The sequence below is a fragment of the Osmerus mordax genome, chromosome 28 (genome assembly GCF_038355195.1).
Source record: "Osmerus mordax isolate fOsmMor3 chromosome 28, fOsmMor3.pri, whole genome shotgun sequence".
Taxonomy (NCBI): domain Eukaryota; kingdom Metazoa; phylum Chordata; class Actinopteri; order Osmeriformes; family Osmeridae; genus Osmerus; species Osmerus mordax.
In genome coordinates, this window is record NC_090077.1 from 4,341,595 (window position 1) to 4,363,007 (window position 21,413).

At 48.1% G+C, this 21,413-nt stretch overlaps 1 protein-coding gene across 1 annotated transcript in view; it reads right to left on the reverse strand.

The window, feature by feature from the left end:
* The window catches only part of mctp1a (multiple C2 domains, transmembrane 1a), a 94,778-nt gene extending 76,094 nt beyond the window's left edge, over positions 1 to 18,684 (reverse strand). The window contains 1 exon segment of the mRNA XM_067231215.1: positions 18,187 to 18,684. Within this exon segment, the coding sequence (XP_067087316.1) occupies positions 18,187 to 18,684 (498 nt within the window).
* Positions 18,685 to 21,413: the final 2,729 nt, after the last annotated feature.

The following is a 21,413-nucleotide window of genomic DNA, read 5'->3' on the forward strand; positions in this document are numbered from 1 at the left end:
CTGTGGGCATGTATATATTATACTGGATAGCACTCCATGTGTAAGTGATGACAAAACAAAAGCTTCTAATGAGGAAATAATTGACCCGACCGCAACAGTCGCCAGGTGTTGTGTAATATACCGTCTCTGGAGGAGGGGATCCCTCACTGAATTGCTCCTCCCAAGGTTTCTTCCATTTTTTCTCCTCTAGTGAGTTTTTCTGGGAGTTTTTCCTTGTCTTCCTTGAGGGTTTAGGTTGGTTGAGGGGCAGTTCTATGGGCGTATGTGAAGCCCTCTGTGACACGCTTGCGTGTACAAAGGGCTATACAAATACATTTGGATTTGATTTGATAGGCTTCCCGGCTTCCTGGCAATCTGCTTTGCTGCCTGTGTGCCTGTGTGCCTGCTTGCCTGACAGTCAGTCAGTCTGTCTGTCTGTCTGTCTGTCTGCCTGGTGTTTGTCTGTCTGACGGCCTGCTTGCCTGACATCCTGTCAGTCAGTCAGTCTGCCTGCCAACTGCAGATGCTTGAACAGTTTTCCCAGCCCAGCCCGGCGCTCCTATACACTGCTGTCATGTTCTCTCCCTGTCAGAGAGGGCTGGGGCAGGGAGAGATGTCCGTCTGCTCCTCAGCCTCTTCCACATCGCTTCTCTGACACCAAGCGCCCTCATTTTGCATCCAGCACGCGTCCATCTTTGCATCTGTTCGTCTCTTTCTTTCAGTCCCTCTCTTTGGCATTCTCTGTGTTTGGACGTACAGGGAGCAGTCCATCTTGTATTTATATCCCCTCTCTCTTTTCTCAGTCAGTCCAGCAGCCCTGCCTCCTACCTCAGGTTGAAATCGGACACGACTCACCAATCAGCCGACACACACGCAAACGCACGCACGCACGCACACACACACGTGTCATGAGTTTCATGTTACAATGCAAATATCCCAGCGCGTTTCATGCACAGTACAATACCCATCTGTATGTGAAGACAGAGCCGAGCGGTTATGAAAACGAGAGAGACTGCAGAGAAAGTGCATCAGAAATGTCAGGGAATCTATTTCAAACCTTTCCAATCCATCAGACAGCCCTTAGTACCGCCTTAAACCAATACATCATAAGTACACGCAAAAAAAAATCCATTTACCTGGAGAGAATTGCCCAGGGAAACAATCGAAGAATAGACAAACATCTCTCCCACAGTAAACTCAGCATCAAGGATGAAACACAGCAGTACACTATAAACATCACAGACATCCTGATAAGAACATACATCCATGTGTGTGTGTGTGTGTGTGTGTGTGTGTGTGTGTCTCGTGTATGTATGTGTGTGTGTATACCTACAGAAAGGCTTCGTCCCACGGTGGAGAGAGAGAGCGCTAACATCCAGATCCAGAGCCAGCTCTTCACTACCACCGCTGCCTCTGGCTTCCTGTCCTATATGAGCCACACCAGCGCACACACGCTCGCTCGCGCCTGCACACACTCCGTAGCGCCAGGCAATCAGCTGTGAGGGTGGTTCCCAGACACACACACACACACACACACACACACACTCGCTCGCGCACCCTCCCACCTCTGCAGACGGAAGACTCTCTCACACACACCTGCAGACGGAGGACTCTCAATAGCAGATACCCCACCCACACATCTGCCTGCCTACTCACACACACGAGGGAAGGCAGCTAGTCTACTGAATAGTAGACACAAACACACACACACGCTGTGATAAGGTAAGGAGAGAGCTATTCCTGAGGGACTGTGTGATGAAATAAAAGGAGGCAGGGAGAGGAGAGGAGAGAAGTGGGAGGGAGGGGAGGGAGGGAGGCATGCAGAGGAGGCAAAAGAGGAGAGGAGGCCAGCAGGGAGAGGAGGTGGGAAGAGGAGGCAGGAACAGGAAGCAGGTTAGCCGCTTTTAGCTGTTCTTTAACATCAGGTCCAATAAATACTGGAGACAGCTTTCAGCCCCAGTGTAATCCAGCCGACCTTTCATCAGTAAACTTTCAAACTCTCAGACTAAGAACACAAAAGGTACTCACAAGCCACACTACACACTACTGATTTTAAATGAGAAGAATTAGGCCACAGTGATTGGATGGGACCAGCTCTAAACGACCAATTAGCATAACCCAGGAGGTCCAGGGCTTTTCGGCTGAGTGTTGGGACAAACACTTTTAGAAGACAAATCACATTTTGGGACAAATTAGCCCAAACCCCAATTGGAGAAAAAAACAATAGTCTTAAGTAGCCTCTGTAAGAACTGGCTGTCTTCTATAAAAGTATCTCCGTAACTATTGAATAAGTTTGTCTGCACCAAAACATTCAAGTGTGCACAAATAAATGTAGTGTCTGTGTGTGTGTGTTTGTATGCTGTGGGGAGCAGTCTTACTTTGCAAATGGAGTTCTGGGATTATGGGAGCTTGTTTGGTCATGGTGGGTTTTTGTGTATGATATTGTAAATAATATAACACCGGAAGCTGCCGGATTTCCCCCTCGCTCTCTCCCTCCCCTCCCCTTTTCTTGTCTCTTTCCCATTATATTCTCTCTCCTTTTTCCTTGCTGTGACACAAACTCACCTCGACCTCTCTCGGTTCTCTCTCTCTCACTTTGCCTTCTCTCTTTCTAGTTGCCTTCTCGCTCTCCCTCCCTCTCTCCCTCTCTCCCTCTCCTTTGGCTCTCCTGTGCCTTTTCTCTCCTGCTCAGAGCTCCCAGCAGCCGCCTCTAGGCTGTTTACCTCCCAGAGAGGGAGACCGTCACTGGGCATGGCTGGGTGTGTGGCTCCACCCTCTCCAGCCTGGGGGGAGGGGGAGCTAGCCTTGCGTGACCGAGCCCAGGTGGGAAAAACATCCCAAATGAGAGGGTGACATTTGTGAGAGTGGGAGATGGACTGAGGGATAATGCGTGTGAATGGGTAGGTGGTGATGGAAGGAGGGAAAGAGAGGGACGGTGGGTAGGTGCGAAAAGTTCAAATGAGGCAGGAAGTCCTTTCAGCCACAGAGAGGGAAAGAAAAAGAGAGAGGGATACAGTAGAGAGAGTAGATACTGGGGAGAGAGAGAGAGAGAGAGAGAGAGAGGAGACTGGAGAGAGAGAGAGAGAGAGAGAGAGAGAGAGAGGATACTGGAGAGAGAGAGAGAGAGAGAGTAAATACTGGAGAGAGAGAGAGAGAGAGAGAGAGAGAGAGAGAGCTGTGTGGGATGGAGGAGGATTGAAGGGGACGCGGCCAGAGAGGGGGAAACACAGGAGGCCAAGGAGAGTAAGAGGATGGTGTCAGAGCCGTGACGGGGTGCTTGGCAGGGCCATGGAGAGGCCGTGGCTCTCATCGCACCCCGCTCCCCTCACTGACATCCACACAACCCTGTGCCACTAATGCCCCTTATCCTGGCACCAGGCACTGGTACTGGGCACTGTGTGAGTGGGTGGAGGGCTTCGGATCTGGGCTGTCAAGCTGGTCTGGATGATGGGTAATGCTGAGTGAATGTGGCAGCTGATCTCAGAGGGCTTCACCCCCGCTGGCTGGTCGCACTGGGGTGTTACGAAGTTCTGGGAATCTTCATATTGAATGTCTAGGCAAATTTAGCTGTGTCAATTTATTCGGACAATAAAAGAACTATTCAGTGCGCTGTAAACCGAGGACGGTATACTAAACCATGAACCGTGAGCCTGTATCTGAGGGTGCAGTTTGCCGTTTTTAAAGTGACACGCAGTTGTGCATCTACTGCCCAAACCAGTAGACGCTCTCGGCGCAATACCGCCTCAAATATGTCCTCAAATCAGGTTAGGACAAAGCTGGTTATAGACACACACACACACATATATACACACAATGTGGATATGGGCAAACTCTGCTTTAATGTTTGCACTACTCGTTAATCATTTTCAAACACAGAACCATCAAACACAAACAGCCTTGTGGCCTCAAACATCCTGTATTGGCATCTCTGTGCCACTGCAGCCTGGTGAGCAAGCCATCTGCCTTCTCATTAGGCCCAGCACATCACAGGACACACACACAGCATGGGATGGCTCAGGAAACACAAACATTTAAATGCAAACACACACACGGAGAGATACACACACACACACACACACGTGACACGCATCACAGCATGGACAGACTGAATATCCGGACTAGAGCTCAAACCCACATCAAAGCTGCCCAGTCACTGAGACTCAACCTGACTCCTGACATCATAATCGATAACACCATTGACTGGAAGAGCTAACGAAGAACAACAGCATCGTCCATGGCTGTGGGCACAATCTCCATCTCACTTGTCGAATAAGGACTAGTCGGGCACAGGTGGCACCCCATCGACACCCCTGCATCACCTCTCCCCTCTCTTCTCCCCCTTCTCTCCCCTCCTCCCCTGCCAATCCCCCCCCCCCCCTCCTCTCTCCCCCCCCCAACCATCTGAAGCATTCCTGCCCGGCTGGCCCCACAGACAGTGCCGTGCCACAGTTAGACTGGCAGACCGGCCATCACCCAGGCACCCAGATCTCTGCCAGATCGGCTACCTGAGCCTGATCCGAGGAGCACACATGCGTGCAGGCCGTGCAGCAGACACAGATCGAGGGGCAGACTTGCTTGTGTGCTTTGGGCTCTGGTGGAATTAGCTGGGCGCGGTGCCAAGACCGCGTCGACGCAGAGGCGTGTCAGAGTCGCAGAAGAGGAGAGACTATCGGGGACCGATAGGCGTCAGAGTCGCGACGGAGAAAGGGAGGGATACAGTTGGGTGCATGGACAGAGAGAGAGAGAGAGAGAGAGAGAGAGAGAGACAGAGAGAGAGAGAGACAGAGAGAGACAGAGAGAGAGAGAGAGAGAGAGAGAGAGAGACAGAGAGAGAGAGAGAGAGACAGAGAGACAGAGAGAGAGAGAGAGAGACAGAGAGACAGAGAGAGAGAGAGACAGACTAACAGACAGACTGTGTGGAACCCCCAGGTGGCCAGCACATCAGAGCAGGGGCCCACCAGGACCACAGCCAGACACCCAGCACCTCCCCTGGACCACTCCCTCCTCCACTTCCTGCCTCTCCCTGGCTCCCTCCCTCTCGGGCTCTGGAGCCCGCCCACAGCATGCACGGCTAAGGGCAGGTTCAGCTTCAGCCTGGGAGTGTGTGTGTGTGTGTGTATCCTTCACACCTGCAGCAGGGCACCCTGCTGAGTGTGGTGAGGGCTAGCAGCCTACGCCCTTCCTCCATCTGGCAGGTGTGTGTGGTTGAGAACAGACACACACTCCCTGGAGTGTCCCAACACTTCCACCCAGGCCAACACCTGGGGCTCCCCTCGTCCAGACACCACACACACACACACACACACACACACACAGTGAGCCTCTGCCAGGGCACAACTTGCGGGCTAGCGCCTCTGGCTAACCAGGATCCACTGGGGTTTGACAGAGAGCACAGAGCGACACACACACAGTGTCACATAAACAAATCATACACACACAGTGACATACCCCCCCTCCCTCCCTCCCCCCCCCCCCCCCCCCACACACACACAGTCACATGTACACACGGACACACAGGCATATGTACACGTGCACACCCACAGTGGCACATACCCCCACACACCAGAGCATTCTGTGGCGTGACACCCAGGAGGAGAGAGGCAGAGGCAGGCAGAGAGCTGAGCAGTGAGCTGTGGGAGGATGAAGGCACCAGCAGCCAGGACTGTCCATGTGACGCCTCAGCCCGTCTTCCTGCAGGGGATGTGGGATCCTGAGTCAAGTCCCTCTATCACTGTGTGTGTGTGTGTTTGCGTTTGCGTGGGTGGGTGTGCGTATGCGTGCCAGAGATTCCGCAGCGAGGGGCAGGAACTCAACGCCGCGGCGTCGACAAGTCCTACGTGCACGCTCGGCACTCGCTAACAAATCAGCGGCAGGATGACCGGATTATCTCTCAGCGTCGTCCCCCGGAGTCGTTAAGCTGACGGCGGCACCTATCACGAGTGAGACCACGCTGTCGGACGACACCCGGAGAGCGAGAGACTGACGAACGGCTATCAGCCGGGACCCGGGATCACAGCACCCAAACGCCAAAGTCCAAACAGATCAAGGGGACAATATGCCGTCGCGAGGCGTGAACATGCTCGCTAAACCCACAGTAGAAAAAGAAACGCCACATCTGTCATCGTGTGTGTCTGGTGCCTGGGGGGGAGGGGGGGGGGGGGGGAGTTGTGGGATAGATATCTACTGCGTTCAGTCGATGAGCCTCTATCTGGTCACACACACACCATTTACTGTCCATCATGTAGATATCAGAAGTCACTGCTTACTCTCATATGAATCGGCATTGTGCTGAGCCATGTCATTTCTTTAAAAGCCTCTCTACTGAACTACTATTCAGGGCATACAGTGCGTTTGTGGAAGGCCTTGCACACACATTACAAGGCTCGCGTGGAAAGAACGAATAAATGAAAATCATTCACTCAAATTAGCCCTGAACTTTTACATTCAAAAATTGCCTGGCCTCCTCCTCTTCCATCAATCCCCACACACACACACACACACACACACACACACACACACACACACACACACACACACACACACACACACACACACACACACACACACACACACACACACACACACACACACACACACACACACACACACACACACACACACACACACACCCACACCATATGATACGACTCCCAAAAGAAGCACCTAATGTGTAAGTAAGAGACTTGAGAGCACATGCTCTATTCACTGGTCCAATGACTAGTGTGATTAAAAGACCATTTTCTTCAGACTGTCTACAAAAGCTTCTCACGCAATATTAATGTCATGGTTTTCTGCACAGACAAGATGGGATTAGGTTTTATTATCTTAGAAAGTAGCTCGAGTGCATTCGTTTGAAACGCACCTCGTTGTACACCCACAGGAACACTTGCATAGTCACACCGAGTTAAATCATTTAACACTTGCAACACACACACACACACAGAGGGTCATGCGCACCTCTTCGTGCAACACGCTCATTGAAACAAACAGCTGCACCAACCAGCAGTCACAAGTCACGACCACCCATAGCTGGTGGAGTTTATAAAAAAGACTTATCTAGTAGCAGTATAGTAGCATCCCACAGCAGTGGTGATTAAACTTGGTCCTCGTGGCCCACTGTCCTGCATGTTCTAGACGTTTCCCTGCTCCGACACATGATCGAGCTCTGCAGAAGCCTGATAAGCATTCATTTGAACCCGGCGTGTTCGAGCATGGCGCAGCACTCTCCCACAGTACAGTATTCATCCACTCACATCATTCATTCATGCTTGGTGATGCAGGAGATGAGTCAGCGTAAGCCGCCAGATCAAACAGCCTTGGACTGAAGGACAACTTCAGACACACTTCAAACTAAAAAAGGTTTCTTTCAATGAAAATAATTTTCCAGATTGATCCAGTTTTTTGGGCTTAAGGAGGGGGGGGATTGGGAGGAGAAAAGCAGGTCTAACAGGTAGGATGACAATTCTTGGTTGGGTTTCATACTGGCAATTCCACATGACTCTGACCTAGAATAACCTGTCAATACTGTAACAATATACCTTGACTACACAAACACACACACACACACTCGGGTATCGTGCCACTGTCTTCTCCAGCTCAGAGTATTCACTGAGGCAGAACACAGTGGTGTTACATAAACATACGCATTTGTGTTCTACACCTTCCCCACAAAGCACGAGTGGCAAGTACCACCCCTCTCTCTCTCTCCTCACCTCACTGTTTCTCTCTCTGTTCTAATCTTCCTCTCTCCCCACCTCTCCCCCCCCCCCCTCTCCCTCCCCCCCCCCTCTCCCCCCCGCCCTTCTTGCGTGACTCATTCCTTCAGAAGGAGCGCGGCGGCTTCATTCACAGTCCTCGGTGTCAACTTCCTGAGATGATGATGGTGATGGGGAGGACGACCCAGGGAACAACACAGAGCTGCTGAGGCGGCCATTAGCGCGTCCGACCGTTAGCGGGCATGAGCACACGAGGAGATCTTTCTAGATGTTCATTACTAACGGACCAGAGATCAATGCCAAAAGTGTATGGTGGGGTCTGTCAAGAAATCAAATTATCCCCGGGTACGAGTGCTTTGCAAGTACATTTTCCGGACGCCAGCAGAGATAAGACAGTGGAGAAACGGTTGATGTCCATCAGGGAGGAAGTTGCAGCCCTCCACACATAGGAGGGGTCCCAAGCTGCTGCCGACATGAACACGTCTCTGACAACGCTTCCTCAAAACAAGAGGTGGTGAAAGGAGAAGGGGAGAGGCACAGTGTGAGAGACAGAGAAAGAGAAAAGGAGTGAAAAAGGCTCAATGAGAGAGAGAGAGAGAGAGAGAGAGAGAGAGAGAGAGAGAGAGAGAGAGAGGGTGACGGAGAGAAAAAAACCATAACAGTGAGAAACACTAAGAGAGGTGAGAGGAGACAGAGAAGAGAGGAAGTCTCCAATCAGCTCCCAAAGCCTGGGTCTACCTAAAGTGTTGGTGCTTGAAACAGGAAGCCAGCGAGGCCTTGTGGGTTTCAACCCCCCCCCCCCCCCCCCCCCCCCCCAACACCAGCTTGGGAGGGTGATGAGAAGCGTGGGTCTTGAACTGGCAGGCAGGGTGATACAGCACACCCAACACAGGCTAACACGGGGAGGAGCTGAATAAAATATGCTCCAATCTGGGCAGAATCAGGGCAGAGAGGAACCACGTCATAGCACGTCACTGCTTGCTGATCAACAGTAGTTGTAGAAGCACGGGCTCTGGCAGGGCGACAGGTCTCCTGTCTCCATCCACAATATCAGTAGGATTCTTCCTTTCATCCGTTAGCTTAATCATAAAATTGCTGCACGTTCGCAAGTCAAAAGTTCCACTAGCTAAACATGCAATGTGAAATTCATTACATGGCATACAATTTTATTCAGTTAGCAGGTGCTTTTATCCAAAGCGACGTTCAAATATATGTAGAATGCAGCAGAAGGGCATTGTTCTAACACTATTTTGAGGGTCAGAGTCAAGGAACCAGTAGAGAGGCCACAAGATATTTACTACAATTTGGTAGATCACGGTCTGTATTTACGACAGCACACATCACCTCAGCTGCCAGACAGCGGCAACAAAAAGAATACTACGGTTCAATGATATCATATCAACGATGTGTTCAACCAGTGAGTGTAACCCGGTTCATTCAATGTTCCAGGAGATCGGCCCCCCCCCACAGCATCGAGCGCGAACGCTGGCTTGGGAGGGGGGGGGGGGGGGGACTGAGCTGTGTTTACTTCCAGCAGAGAGTCCTGGGGGTGAGGTGGGGGCTGGACAGGGTGATGTAATAAGAGATAGAGATAATGTGTGTGACTGTGTGTGTGAGCGAAAAAGATAAGAGAAGCGCAAGGATCGAGAATCAAGATTGTTTCAACCCACAACCACAAAGTCATCTAGCCATGATATCTACATGTGTCACATTTATAGCTATAGCACGACAGCTAGCTGCAGTATGACATCGCAGTGTGGGTTGGCTAGAGAACATTCTTACGCTCACCTTTCAAAAGGTGCTTGAAAGCGTGTTCTACCTATATATCTTTTGCCATTCGTTGACATCAATCGAGTCGGTTCAGGGGCTGAACACACAGCGAAGAAAGTACATTGTACAGTGTGCCGGTGTGTCCTGTGTGTCCTTTGTGCATAGTCACCATGATCTGTCAGTACAAATAGCCTACACCTGTTGTGGTTGGTCTGCGGCACCGCTCTCCGTGGTCCCAAAGCAACACAAAAGGCTAAGCCGAGTCTCTGAGAGGGAAATAGGGCTGCTTTACATAGGACTGCATGGTCTATCAGCACGCCTGTCTTAGCAGACACACACGCACGTTGAAATCTCCCACACGATCTGACAAATACTGTAGTTACCCCCCAACAACTATTCAAAAGGCACCTGCTCTCTGACAAGAAGCAGCTAATGGAACAGTCAGTGAGAGAGTGTTGGGTCAGTAGGATTTTGAACCCTTGCTTTCTGAACCATGAAACCCTTTTGGTAGAATTGTGTCAAGAAATATCTGTTTTCTTGACCTTTCAGAACAGATAACTATAATGTAATCAGAAACGAAAGACATCAGTGGAGTATTTGTTTGCAGCTAGTGCAGTATTCAATTGTGTTTTACAGAGTGTGAGGTCCATGGTCATGAAGAGACAGGAAACTCTTTGCAGTACCACCCTACAGGATGTGAACATAGATCACAGTGTGAAGTTTACCGGCAGTTTGTCTGTATCACAAACCTTTTGCTGATACTGTTGAAATAAGTAGTTTTTGTCCATTGCGCTATACAGGATTCAAAACCCTTGACTGCAAGTTAAAAAAAGGCTATGGGCAAGGACGATTCACATTCATCCTAATCTTAGCAGAGGGTCTGAAACGCTAATAAAAGACTGCGCTAGAGTGATTGCAACCATATTTTGTGTGTGTGGGTGTGTATGCATGTGTGTGAGCGTGAGTCCCAGAAGCGACAGTCAGCACTAATTACATTCTCCCCAGAAGAGCATGAAAACAAGCTCTTATTTGGGAAGCTCTCCAAGATGAAGAATTAAGCCTCAGCCTTCTCTTGCTGGACCAAGTGGAGACGACTGCCAAACAAACCATGATCATAGACCTTGTCCAGCCAATAACACTCCAGCACGATTACATTAACATCACAGTCATCGCATCCATATTAACCACGACATGAAAACCACTGCTGTATCCACTACTTACACAGCTGTTAACATGGGAGTTCACTTACCACGACCCGCATCAGTGCTGATGTTAGAATGTTCTGGAGAGAGCGGAGATGTGAGACGCACCTAAAACGTTGTGTTGAACCTGGTAGTGTTCCCGTACGAAGGCTCACGGCACTTCGGCCTGTGGTTGAGTCATTATTATTTTTATCGTCCACAATGTATCACTCTCCCTCTCAGTCTCTCTCTCACTTGCTCACTCAAACACACACGCGGGCGCGAGTGGTAAAAATAGAGCTCATTCATGTTTCCCGCTCATGAATAATATTAACCACTCAGGAGAGAGGAGGAGAGGAAAAGAGGACGACGGACAGACGGAGGATGGACGAGAGGATGAGCAACAAGGCCAGCTTTCAAAAAGACAGCTTTGCATACGAACCATCAAAGCAGTAAGCACACCTAATGGATTACAGCAGAACTGAGACCAAATATGGTCCGGCCAACACTGCTTGAACCACAGTGCTACCACACACACAGGTCTGACAGGTTCTACATTGGAAATAAATGGCTTTCCTTTTGACCTTGTATGGTCAGAGGCCTTGTGGAGAGCTGAGAGAACGAGAGGAGATGGAAGGTTAGCCACATGCTAGCCACTTTACTTCAGCCCACCAGGAGTTAGGAGACCTGGTGTGCCGTTATCACACCAGTGTATATATATATATATATATATATATATATATAGGGAGTCAGATGGCTGAGTGGTTAGGGAATTGGGCTAGTAATCCGAAGGTTGCCAGTTCGATTCCCGGTCATGCAAACTGACGTTGTGTCCTTAGGCAAGGCACTTCACCCTACTTACCTCGGGGGAATGTCCCTGTACTTACTGTAAGTCGCTCTGGATAAGAGCGTCTGCTAAATGACTAAAATATATATATATATGTGTCACTGTGTGAAATGTGTGTCTCATGGTTAAACGGTTAAAAGTGTGGTCGAAAAAGACAAAAATATAGAATCTGTGCTACCACATGAGTATTATATAAAAGGCTCTTACAGTGACATAATGGGTTTGTGTTCAGTTCTGGTAAAGTATCTAACCATGTGCCGTTCAGCCCTTTCAATCCTGTTCTTCTCCTCCCCTGGGAATCACATTTCACCCTGGTACCAGCAGGGGGCAGCAAGTCCCTTCTCTCCCGCTGGCAGAGACGGTCACTCCTCGGGCCCACATGCTGCAGTGTCATCACTTAGCTCTCCTCCTCGCTGCTCACAGCGCTCTGTGCAGACAGCGTGCCCACTGTGCAGAACGATGTGGAGAAGACTGCAAACAACCTCCGTGGTCGCCTCTGTTTGCTATTGTTTTCCAGAGATTCCCTAAGGTTGTAGTTCCGCTCAAATGCCTTGAGATGAAGGTGACAGAAGCAGAAGGAGGCGGGGCTGCCCAGCCGGGCCCGTTCTCCTCCGCAAAAGACACAAAAACCTAATGCTCACTGAACACGCTAATCGAATGATGACATGCGTAAACAACAATCCCCTTATCCACACAGGGAGGCAAGACAGTTGTGATGATGGAAGGTTCTGGGGTTTGTAGAGTTGCCAGACGAATTCAGTTTGAATTCTGCGTTTTAATTAGCCTGCCAAGTCAGTGCTTCTGCGATTACTACATCAACAGCGATTCTTCGATTACATAACGCGTTGTTGACTGTCCGAGCCGCACCACCCTTGCCACAGCTGACTGTATAAGATGGAACAGTCGATCACAACATGCTGCTCACCCATGCCTTGCATCTCTGTATTACAAACTCTTAGGGTGTTGTGCTTCAATAGGCCTCGGGAAACGATGACCATACAGCCTATGGAGCGTGGCTAAAACTCTGCTAGGACGTAATAAAGATGATGTATAGCTCGGTCCCCATTAAATACTTCACGCTTCGCCACCGTTTGGGTTTTTCGAAGTCACGACACTGCACGTCCTCCGAGTGCCCCCTCACTCGCTCTATTGTTTCTTTATCTCTACTCCTGAAAATGAAGGTTTAATTGCTAGTTATCATCATTGTTGCATAGTGAGGGAGAGAGAGAGAGAGAGAGAGAGAGGGGTTAGGGGTGGCACAGTAATTTAGTCTCTTCTTCATAACCAGAGCGTCAGGGCGTTCACAAACATTGCGTAGGTAGACAGAATGGACAGACTTCCTTCTAAAAGTAAATGAGTAATCTAATCATCTCTGGCTTCGACACAACGGAAACAGCCCCACCAGAGTCACCACAAACCACAGTGCGACAAAGTATGTTACTGCCATACATTGGACTCTGCTACCCCGGCCATGACAGCCTGCAAGGCTACAACCCAGTGTTTTTGTGTAGCCCTCAGCAGAATAGTTTGTCATGCCGAACAAGCATTTGCATTCTGGAGTCCAACCCATCTCTCTAAACACATGAGCTAACTAAACATGCTGACACATGGCGAGATGCCTGTGGACAAATCGCCGTTCCCAAGGCCTGGCCATCACATCTCTTGCATAGCCGCACAGACATGACGACGAATATAAACAGCATCTCATGTGCAAAATCACGTTCCGAGCCCGCTTTTTTTGACAGGCGCTTTGTTCCGCAGTGGTGGGAATTGATGTCCATGCTCACTGAGAGATGAGTTATGAATGCTTCTGTGGCGGGCTGTTAGCTAGGTAGGCCTGTTCCCCCAACCCTCCATACCCCATATGGGAGCCCTCACACGGAATAAAACTGAAGTGTTGAACAGAACATGCACTGCCACTCCTAACAGGCCTGAATTGAACGTGCATCTCGTTAATTAACCCAGTTGGCGATTTATGGAGTTGTGTTCCCATGCATGTGTCCCACAATCTTCCCCCTCGGCTCAGATCAATCTTCCTCTCTGCATACAGTCGGTGAGGATAAGGATGTGAGGGGTAGAGGGGGGGGGAAGGGGATGATGAAAAATATTGTTAAAAACCCATTGCCCGTGCGGTGGGCAGTTTGAAAAAGGACTCTGTGCAAAATGGTACATATCAGTTCGACCGTAGCACGGCCACTCCGATAAATAACCCTCTTTCCATTTGTAACTTGCCCCGGGATCAATACCGCAGCTTTTTAGGTGATTATGTGCAGGAAAATCTGAGTTCAGCTTTGTGTGTTTCCCATGAGAAGAAACTGTGAGATGATGCGGTCAACAACACAGTAAGAGCACGCTGACGTGAATGCTGTGAACCAGAGGGGAGACTGAAAGACTAAAGGAATAGGCTAATAGAGGAGGATTCATGTCACTGTGAAACACGAAATAGAGAGGGCAGAGGGAGATAGAGAGGGAGGGAGAGAGACACAGAGGAAGGAAGAGAGAAAGAGGGAGAGTATGAGAGCAGGAGGACAGTACACGATAATTCAGCTCTATGTTAAGGTTTACCTCAGGTGTATTACATAAGTTAAATACAGAACATGATCCACTGACAGCAACCCACACACAGCTCGATGTAGAAGAGGGACCTCCCAAAACCGAAAGAAGGAAATTAAAGTGAACAACTTCTGACTCATTTCACAAATAAGACAACAGGTTTCCTCTGTGGTGGTGCTCATTTTCCAAACGATTCAATCTCATCCCATCACCGGGCAACAGCCCTCATTCAACTGCAAATGGACCCGTTTGATTAGCGCCAACAGCAGCCTTGCTCCTGTGTTCTGCATGTTCATCAGAGCCCACCTGGACCTTTTTCCCCCGAAGCCCATCTCTGCTTAAACCCCTGGCAACCAGCCACAGACACTCATGATATCGTCATTCTCCTGTCAGAAGGGTTGTTAAATCCCCAGAGATAGTCTCCGGAGATGGGCTGTGTTTATTGCAGACTCCAAAAAAATCATATTTTGAGGTAGGCTGTAAGTCTGTCAAAAGAGAATACCCTGATCCTTTAATACATGTCTTGTATTCTTTTAAAACCTGTCGCTAAACTAGGCTTGGCCATACATGAAACAACACATTTTCACTTCCCCACTAGAGTTGAACTTTAGTGCATTATTGAAGAATATTGGGACTATGTCTGAGGGTGTAATTGTTAGAAACTGCATTGTAGGTGGAAGACCAAACGTCCTACATGCCTTATGCTGACCTTAAGTGACCCCCTTTAAAAAAAGAAAAAAGACAGCCAAATTAGATATTTAAATTGTTGCGCTAACAAATCACTGTTCACATCAAGCCAAATTAGCCCTGCATGAAACATCAAATTAGTTTAATTTACAGGTGTATTTGTCAACACTTCTAATTCATTCCTATTTGACGTTATGTGCCGATTAAGCCCCAGTGTCTGACCATCACATGGTGACCGAATATTAATTGGCTTGGATACAACCTGAGTCATGTAGTTACTAGTCTATACTTGGTCCGGGCTCCGTGCAAACCGGACAGATTGGAGGAAAGAAATGCTCAAAAGTTACCGAATCCTGTTACCATATAAATGACACTCTTCCTTTTCTGACAGGGTTTCAGTGCTTCCTGAGTCGGGCTGTGAGCAGGCTGACTCAGAGAGGGACCAGAGAGAGAGGATTCAGGGAGATGACACTTTCTGAGCGAAGAAGGAGAAAGGTAGCACAACAGGCAGCAGAAGCAAGTCACTCCCAGTGCTGAGGAAAAGATAGTGGATTTTATGTTATACTTAAATTAGGAGGTGGTTCAACTTTAATTACTTTTATATGAGTTGACTGGCTCCTGTTCATCTGTCCTACTTGCCGGTGACCCAGATAAAAAAGGCTTCAGTCCATCTCTTTGACAAGAGAGAGAGAGAGAGAGAGAGAGAGAGAGAGAGAGAGAGAGAGAGAGAGAGAGAGAGAGAGAGAGAGAGAGAGAGAGAGAGAGAGAGAGAGAGAGAGAGAGAGAGAGAGAGAGAGAGAGAGAGAGAGAGAGGAGGGCTAGGCTATCAGGAGAGAAAGTGACACCTCCTTATTTCTCGACACATTGGCAGTCAAACACCCACTAAACCTGTATTTCTTTCACTCACGGCTTCCAGAAACAGTCTCTCTCTCTCTCTCTCTCTCTCTCTCTCTCTCTCTCTCTCTCTCTCTCTCTCTCTCTCTCTCTCTCTCTCTCTCTCTCTCTCCTCTCTTTGCATCAATTCTCAGCCTGCTAGCAGACCTTCACAACCTGCCCCATCAGCCATGAATCTCCCTCTACAAAGCAAGCCTGGGGACTCCAATGCATTCAAGGCATGACAATGTCACTATCCTCCAATCGTTCCACAACCCAGACATCTGGAGTCCCACAGGACCAGACGAGCCTCTTTGCTCACCTTCCTCCACCGGGGCCACACGCGAGGAAACCAGACAGCTTGTGAAGTGAACGATCCCTCAACATCATGGCAAGACTGAGGGATCTTAAACGATTTAACCCCCCAAAAAAACAACCTCACCATTGAGAACGAACAGATGGTTCGTCACGGTGATTGGAAAAGGTTTAACCTTGCCATCTCATCTGCAGCCTCACAGTAGGCATAATCGCATGCTTTCAACTGACCATGGGGGAGCAATATCGTCAAGTCTCTGAATGATAGCACTAACCTCGGCAGCTTATTGTAACACAACCCACTGGCCATTGAGAACAACCAGATGGGCACACAGGCCTAGCTTTCTCCAGTGTGCCTTTCACAACCAGTCATCCCAGCAGAAGAGTTAAGTTCTGGGAATGTGTGTGTGTGTGTGTGTGGGGGGGGGGGGGGGGGAATCGAGGACAGCCTGTTTCTGCAGGCTTCCAAACTAAGATCTAAGACTGTTAGAGAGCCAATCACAAACCATCCCTCTGGGCCAGTCTATCAGTGATATATAAGTCGTTTTCTTATAATGCAGGATTGAATTTGGAGAATGAGAAAACAAGGGCTTGGCCCTCTGCAGTGTGGAAACACATTATAGGCCAAATACATTCATTAAGAGAAATGCATTACAGTATTGCTTTTTGGCTTCAGACTCTGCAAACAGCCTTCAGGCACTCATTGAAATAGTAAAGACAGCAATACATTTAGTTTAAGTCTTAGGTTCAAAGCAAATACCCAAACACTGACATGCCCATTATGCACACACTCGCACCGATGAACACAGTCAAGTTACCAAACCAAGAATCTCACCTTTTGTACTTTCTTGCCAGCAGTTTCATAATAACTTGAAATGAATTCCCACCTATGACTCTCTTAACGAAGTAATGTGTAGAGTTGTCATCTTAAACCCTGGTCCTCAGGACCCACTGTCCTGTATATGTTCCCCTGCTCCAACACACCTGTTTCCAATCAATGGTCGTTATTGAAGCTGTGCAGAAGTATGATGACAATAACGTATTTGACTCAGGTGTGTTGGAGCAGGGAAACATCTAAAACACACAGGACAGTGAGCCCTGAGGCCCAGGACTGAAGATGCATGCTGTAGAGTGCATGAATGTGCTCTTTCACAAAAAATGACCCTTTCATTTATAAAGTGTTGACTTAGGTACTGTCACCAACCAACAAACATGGTTATTTTCCCCACCCTGTTTGTTGCATAAGATCCACGCTTTGACTGTTCACTAGGAAATAACAACTATGACTTTGCCAAGCGTTAAAGACATGGTTCAATAATCATGACAGGTAGCTGTCAAAGAGCTTAGGATGTCCACTGGCTCACTAAACTAAACCTTATATCTCTAGTGTTTGTGTGAGTGGTTGCTGTGACTATTACTATTCAAGGTCTAGCTAGCAACGCATCTCATTTCATTGTGTTAGTGGGTAAATTCTGTTATGAAATTGAGATAGTTTATGAAGAGCCCTCAATCCCATTACCTGAATGCCCTGCGTCTCAGAGATTATAGATATAAGAGGTTCTTGGCCCAACCATACTGGGGAGAAGAGTACTGGGGGGGGGGGGGGGGGGGGGGGGGTGCCAGATTGCTTACTCAGGCTCTTGGGTGCCAAAGTCTCACATGGCTAGGCTGGATGTAACAACTGAATGAAACAGTCTTGTGGAGAATAAAGACAACTGGTGCAGGTTTCGTTTTGTGTTTTTGGTTAACGGTTTCTGTTGATCTCTGAAGCCACTGTTTGATGCAATGGAAAGTAGTGTGTGTGTGTGTGTGTGTGTGTGTGTGTGTGTGTGTGTGTGTGTGTGTGTGTGTGTGTGTGTGTGTGTGTGTGTGTGTGTGTGTGTGTGTGTGTGTGTGCATGCGTTTGTGTGTGTCGTGCAGTAGTGCTCCACCGTGTTGCTGGATAAAATAAACTAAGCAAGTGGGGAGACAACCCAACTGAAATGAGTTTATTTATCTAATTAAACAACCTCATGTCAAGCAAGAACAACCTGATTTAGCTTGTACTGCAGTCAGGCTGAAACACAACAAGAGCCCCTCTCTGATAATGCTCCACGATTGGCCTAATTGAAATAAGGGCACTGAAATATTGATGGGGTCTGTTTCACATGAGGTGCACGTCGCGTTATTATCTAAATTGACTATAGTCTATTAAATGTTCTGAATGCCTATTACTCGTTTATCGACAGAATAGTATTTTTGTGCGACTTGGTGTGTATTTACTCACTGAATCACTAGCGTTTTTACGCAGTTGTTCGTCCTCTCCAACGGCCCCAGACTCCACCACCAGCTTCTCGAAGCATGCAGAGCCGAGAGATGAGCTCTTCTGATGGGACATGATTAAATGAGAGACGGCGAGATTGGGGCTGCCGTGCCCCGTAAACTCTGGTATACTGGTCGATGCTCCAGCGGCAGTCCCCAGATGATGCAGAGATGGACCGGAGCTACTGCCGGGCTCCGGGGAGTTTTCCTCCAGGAAAGGAGCCGGGCCAGAGCATACGAGATTCGGTTGAGAGGAGGAGAAGACGCGGTCCAACTGTTTCTTTTTCCTTTTGAACATCCATATTCCCGTCTCTTTTTTACTCTCTGTGCTACGTCGTTCGGAGCCCAATTTTGGGCTCAACCACGGTTTAGTCTTCTCTTGGAAATTTCTCCACATCCTCCTTTGGTAGGATAACGATTCTTGTCTTTTAGGGCTGCTGTCATCTTTGGGTTTCTCGTCCATGGTCCCCGTGCAGCAACCGGTCAGTGTGAGCGCGCAGCCCAGCGTATAGTGAATGAAGCCCCTGCCGATTCGGCTGCAGCACTTACTGTGATCAATTTACTGTCCCAAAGAATCACACAAGACGATGGGAGTGTTTGCAGCAGCTCATGTTAGCTCTGTTTCTACGTGTTAGTCCTGATCGACCGTGGTGGTGTGAGTTGCATGTCACACTTTACTTGTGGCTGTCAAACGATTGCATGCGGAAATGAAGCAGGCACGATTTGAGCTGAATACGCGTTTGGTTCCCATTCACAGTGAAGTCTAATATCATTCATATTAAAATAAGAGAAATCCAATAAACATCAGTTATTTCATCTGCTATTATCCTATAGTAGCATCCCGTCAAATTGATGCAAGGTCTACTCTAGATGACTGGACCGCTGCAATGCGCCTCCCTCTGGTCAACCTTGTCAGTGGGTTAGAATGATGACCTGCTCGTGTGCACGCTACTCTGTCCTCACACTATGCACAATAACATCAACATCTCCACTTAAACACGTGCGTTTGAGTGTCTGTTTGTGTCATATTCAGTTGACATGAAATATTCAAATTCCATGCAAAATATAATTTAAATGTTTTCAAACTCTTGTGTCTTGTGTGTGTTTTAATTGTGGACAAGGATACGAACAGTATGAGTTGGTCAAGCCATCAACAGTGGAGGACAGCCAGGAACAGAGGCATGATTGATGATGTTGTCTTTTTTGGCTGCTAAGATCCCACCTTTAAGTCCTCATCACCACTGAGCCTCTGGACGCTTGCCTGCACCTGACCTATTACCTCATCATTCTGAAAGTGTACACACCAGCCATGTCATTAATAATCTCCCACTCACCCCCCCCCCCTCTCTCTCTCTCTCTCTGTCTCTGTCTCTCTCTCTCTGAATCGTTTGCCACCTCGTCACAATTGTTCATCCAAATATTTACATATTTAACATAACCTGGGAGTACATAACCACCGAAATGATTGGAGCAAGGTGTCATCTCATGACAACGTTGTCGTCTCACACCATAGGTGTTAGAGACATTTAGTCATTAGATACATTTTGACTCTTGACATCCACCCACTCACACGCGCACACACAGATAATGAGTTTAACTCCACCCTTTCAAAGACCTGCCATATCATCGGAAGGTGAAAGGCAGCTGGGAGACATTCGTTTTTCTGCCCTAGAGGAAGGTCCACAACAGCCATTTCAACCACAACCCAGTGATGATGACACTACAATTTCATAAAGTCCAAGGATTAATGAATGATCCTCCCATCATACCAAACTACCACCAAGACGATGACAGGTAAAGGAGTAGGACGTAGTTGTCTAAGTAGCGTCACCTGAGGACATGGCTGAGTGGTTAGCAGTATGTGGCACCAGGATCTCATCACTAATGGCCTATGTTCCCAATCAGTCAGACTGTATTACTCTGACAACCTGACCTATGACTGTGTAACCGAGGGCATCCGTTGTCATGCATCGTCCTGAGGAAATATAGCCAGGCAAGGGCAGGCCGAGGAAGCTTTATCTGTTCCAGTGTGACACAACAATGAACAGTCCCCCCCATTGTCTGCAAGTCTCTCATTTGACCGAATATTCACTTTCAAAAATGCATTTCTGATTCCAAGCTGTATATTAATAGTTGAGACTTAAAAGGATTCTACAAACTTCAAACAGGTTACAAGTTTGGGACGATGGCTTTGAGGACAATGCTTATTCACTCATCACCATGAAGGCTTGTAGAATATTTGCAAAAATAGAAAGTAATGCCTGTTTATGGAGTTATGGGTCTATTCCCTCCTTATATTCCAGAAGTTTGGCTTATTTCCTCTACATTTAGCAGGCATGGTGCGATAATACGATTAGTAGCCTATGTTATGATTTCAGAAGTGTTCAGAAACCACCATTGCCCATCCTCACATTGGTATCCACTGATCCCTCGAAGCCATGGCACAAAGTGGGGGCGCTACTACAGCTGACTGTTAAAACCTGTTCACCAAAGTGGATAGGGAGTCGGGAACAGGCGTCAAGCTGTTCCCTTAGGAACCATCAGTACAGTCACTGGCTGACCAGTGATGACCCCGGGAGGTCTTCCTCGTAATGACTGTGTTGACAGGCAATTCACTTATGACACTTTTGAAGAACACTCCACGAATCGTATTCATCCGAGCACAATCTGCAAAGCACTCACAATGCTGAACGAACTTGATTCACATTAGAAGTTGTCAGTATAAGCGTGAGTCTTAACTATTAGTCCATAATCTCCATTTCCTCACAGAACAGTCAGTGTAAAAATTTGTTAGATATGTAAATAGGGCAGTGAAAATAAAATTCTTAGAGGGATTTTCATTTCAGTGGATTATCTGTTTGGAAGACTGGATAGAATGGGTCTGCTATTGATCTGAATGTGCTTACAGTAGGTGAAGCACAAGGCTAAGCTAGGTAAAGCACAAGGCAAGCACAAGGCTAAGCTAGGTTAAGCACAAGGCTAAGCTAGGTGAAGCACAAGGCTAAGCTAGGTGAAGAACAAGGCTAAGCTAGGTGAAGCACAAGGCTAAGCTAGGTGAAGCACAAAGCTAAGCTAGGTGAAGCACCAGGCTAAGCTTTTCAACAAAACCTTTTAGAAGTTTGTCTGAGCAAAGAGACAAGTCAATTTGGGCTTTGTGTGCCTTAATCTAAACCTTACTTAGTTTTTGATAAA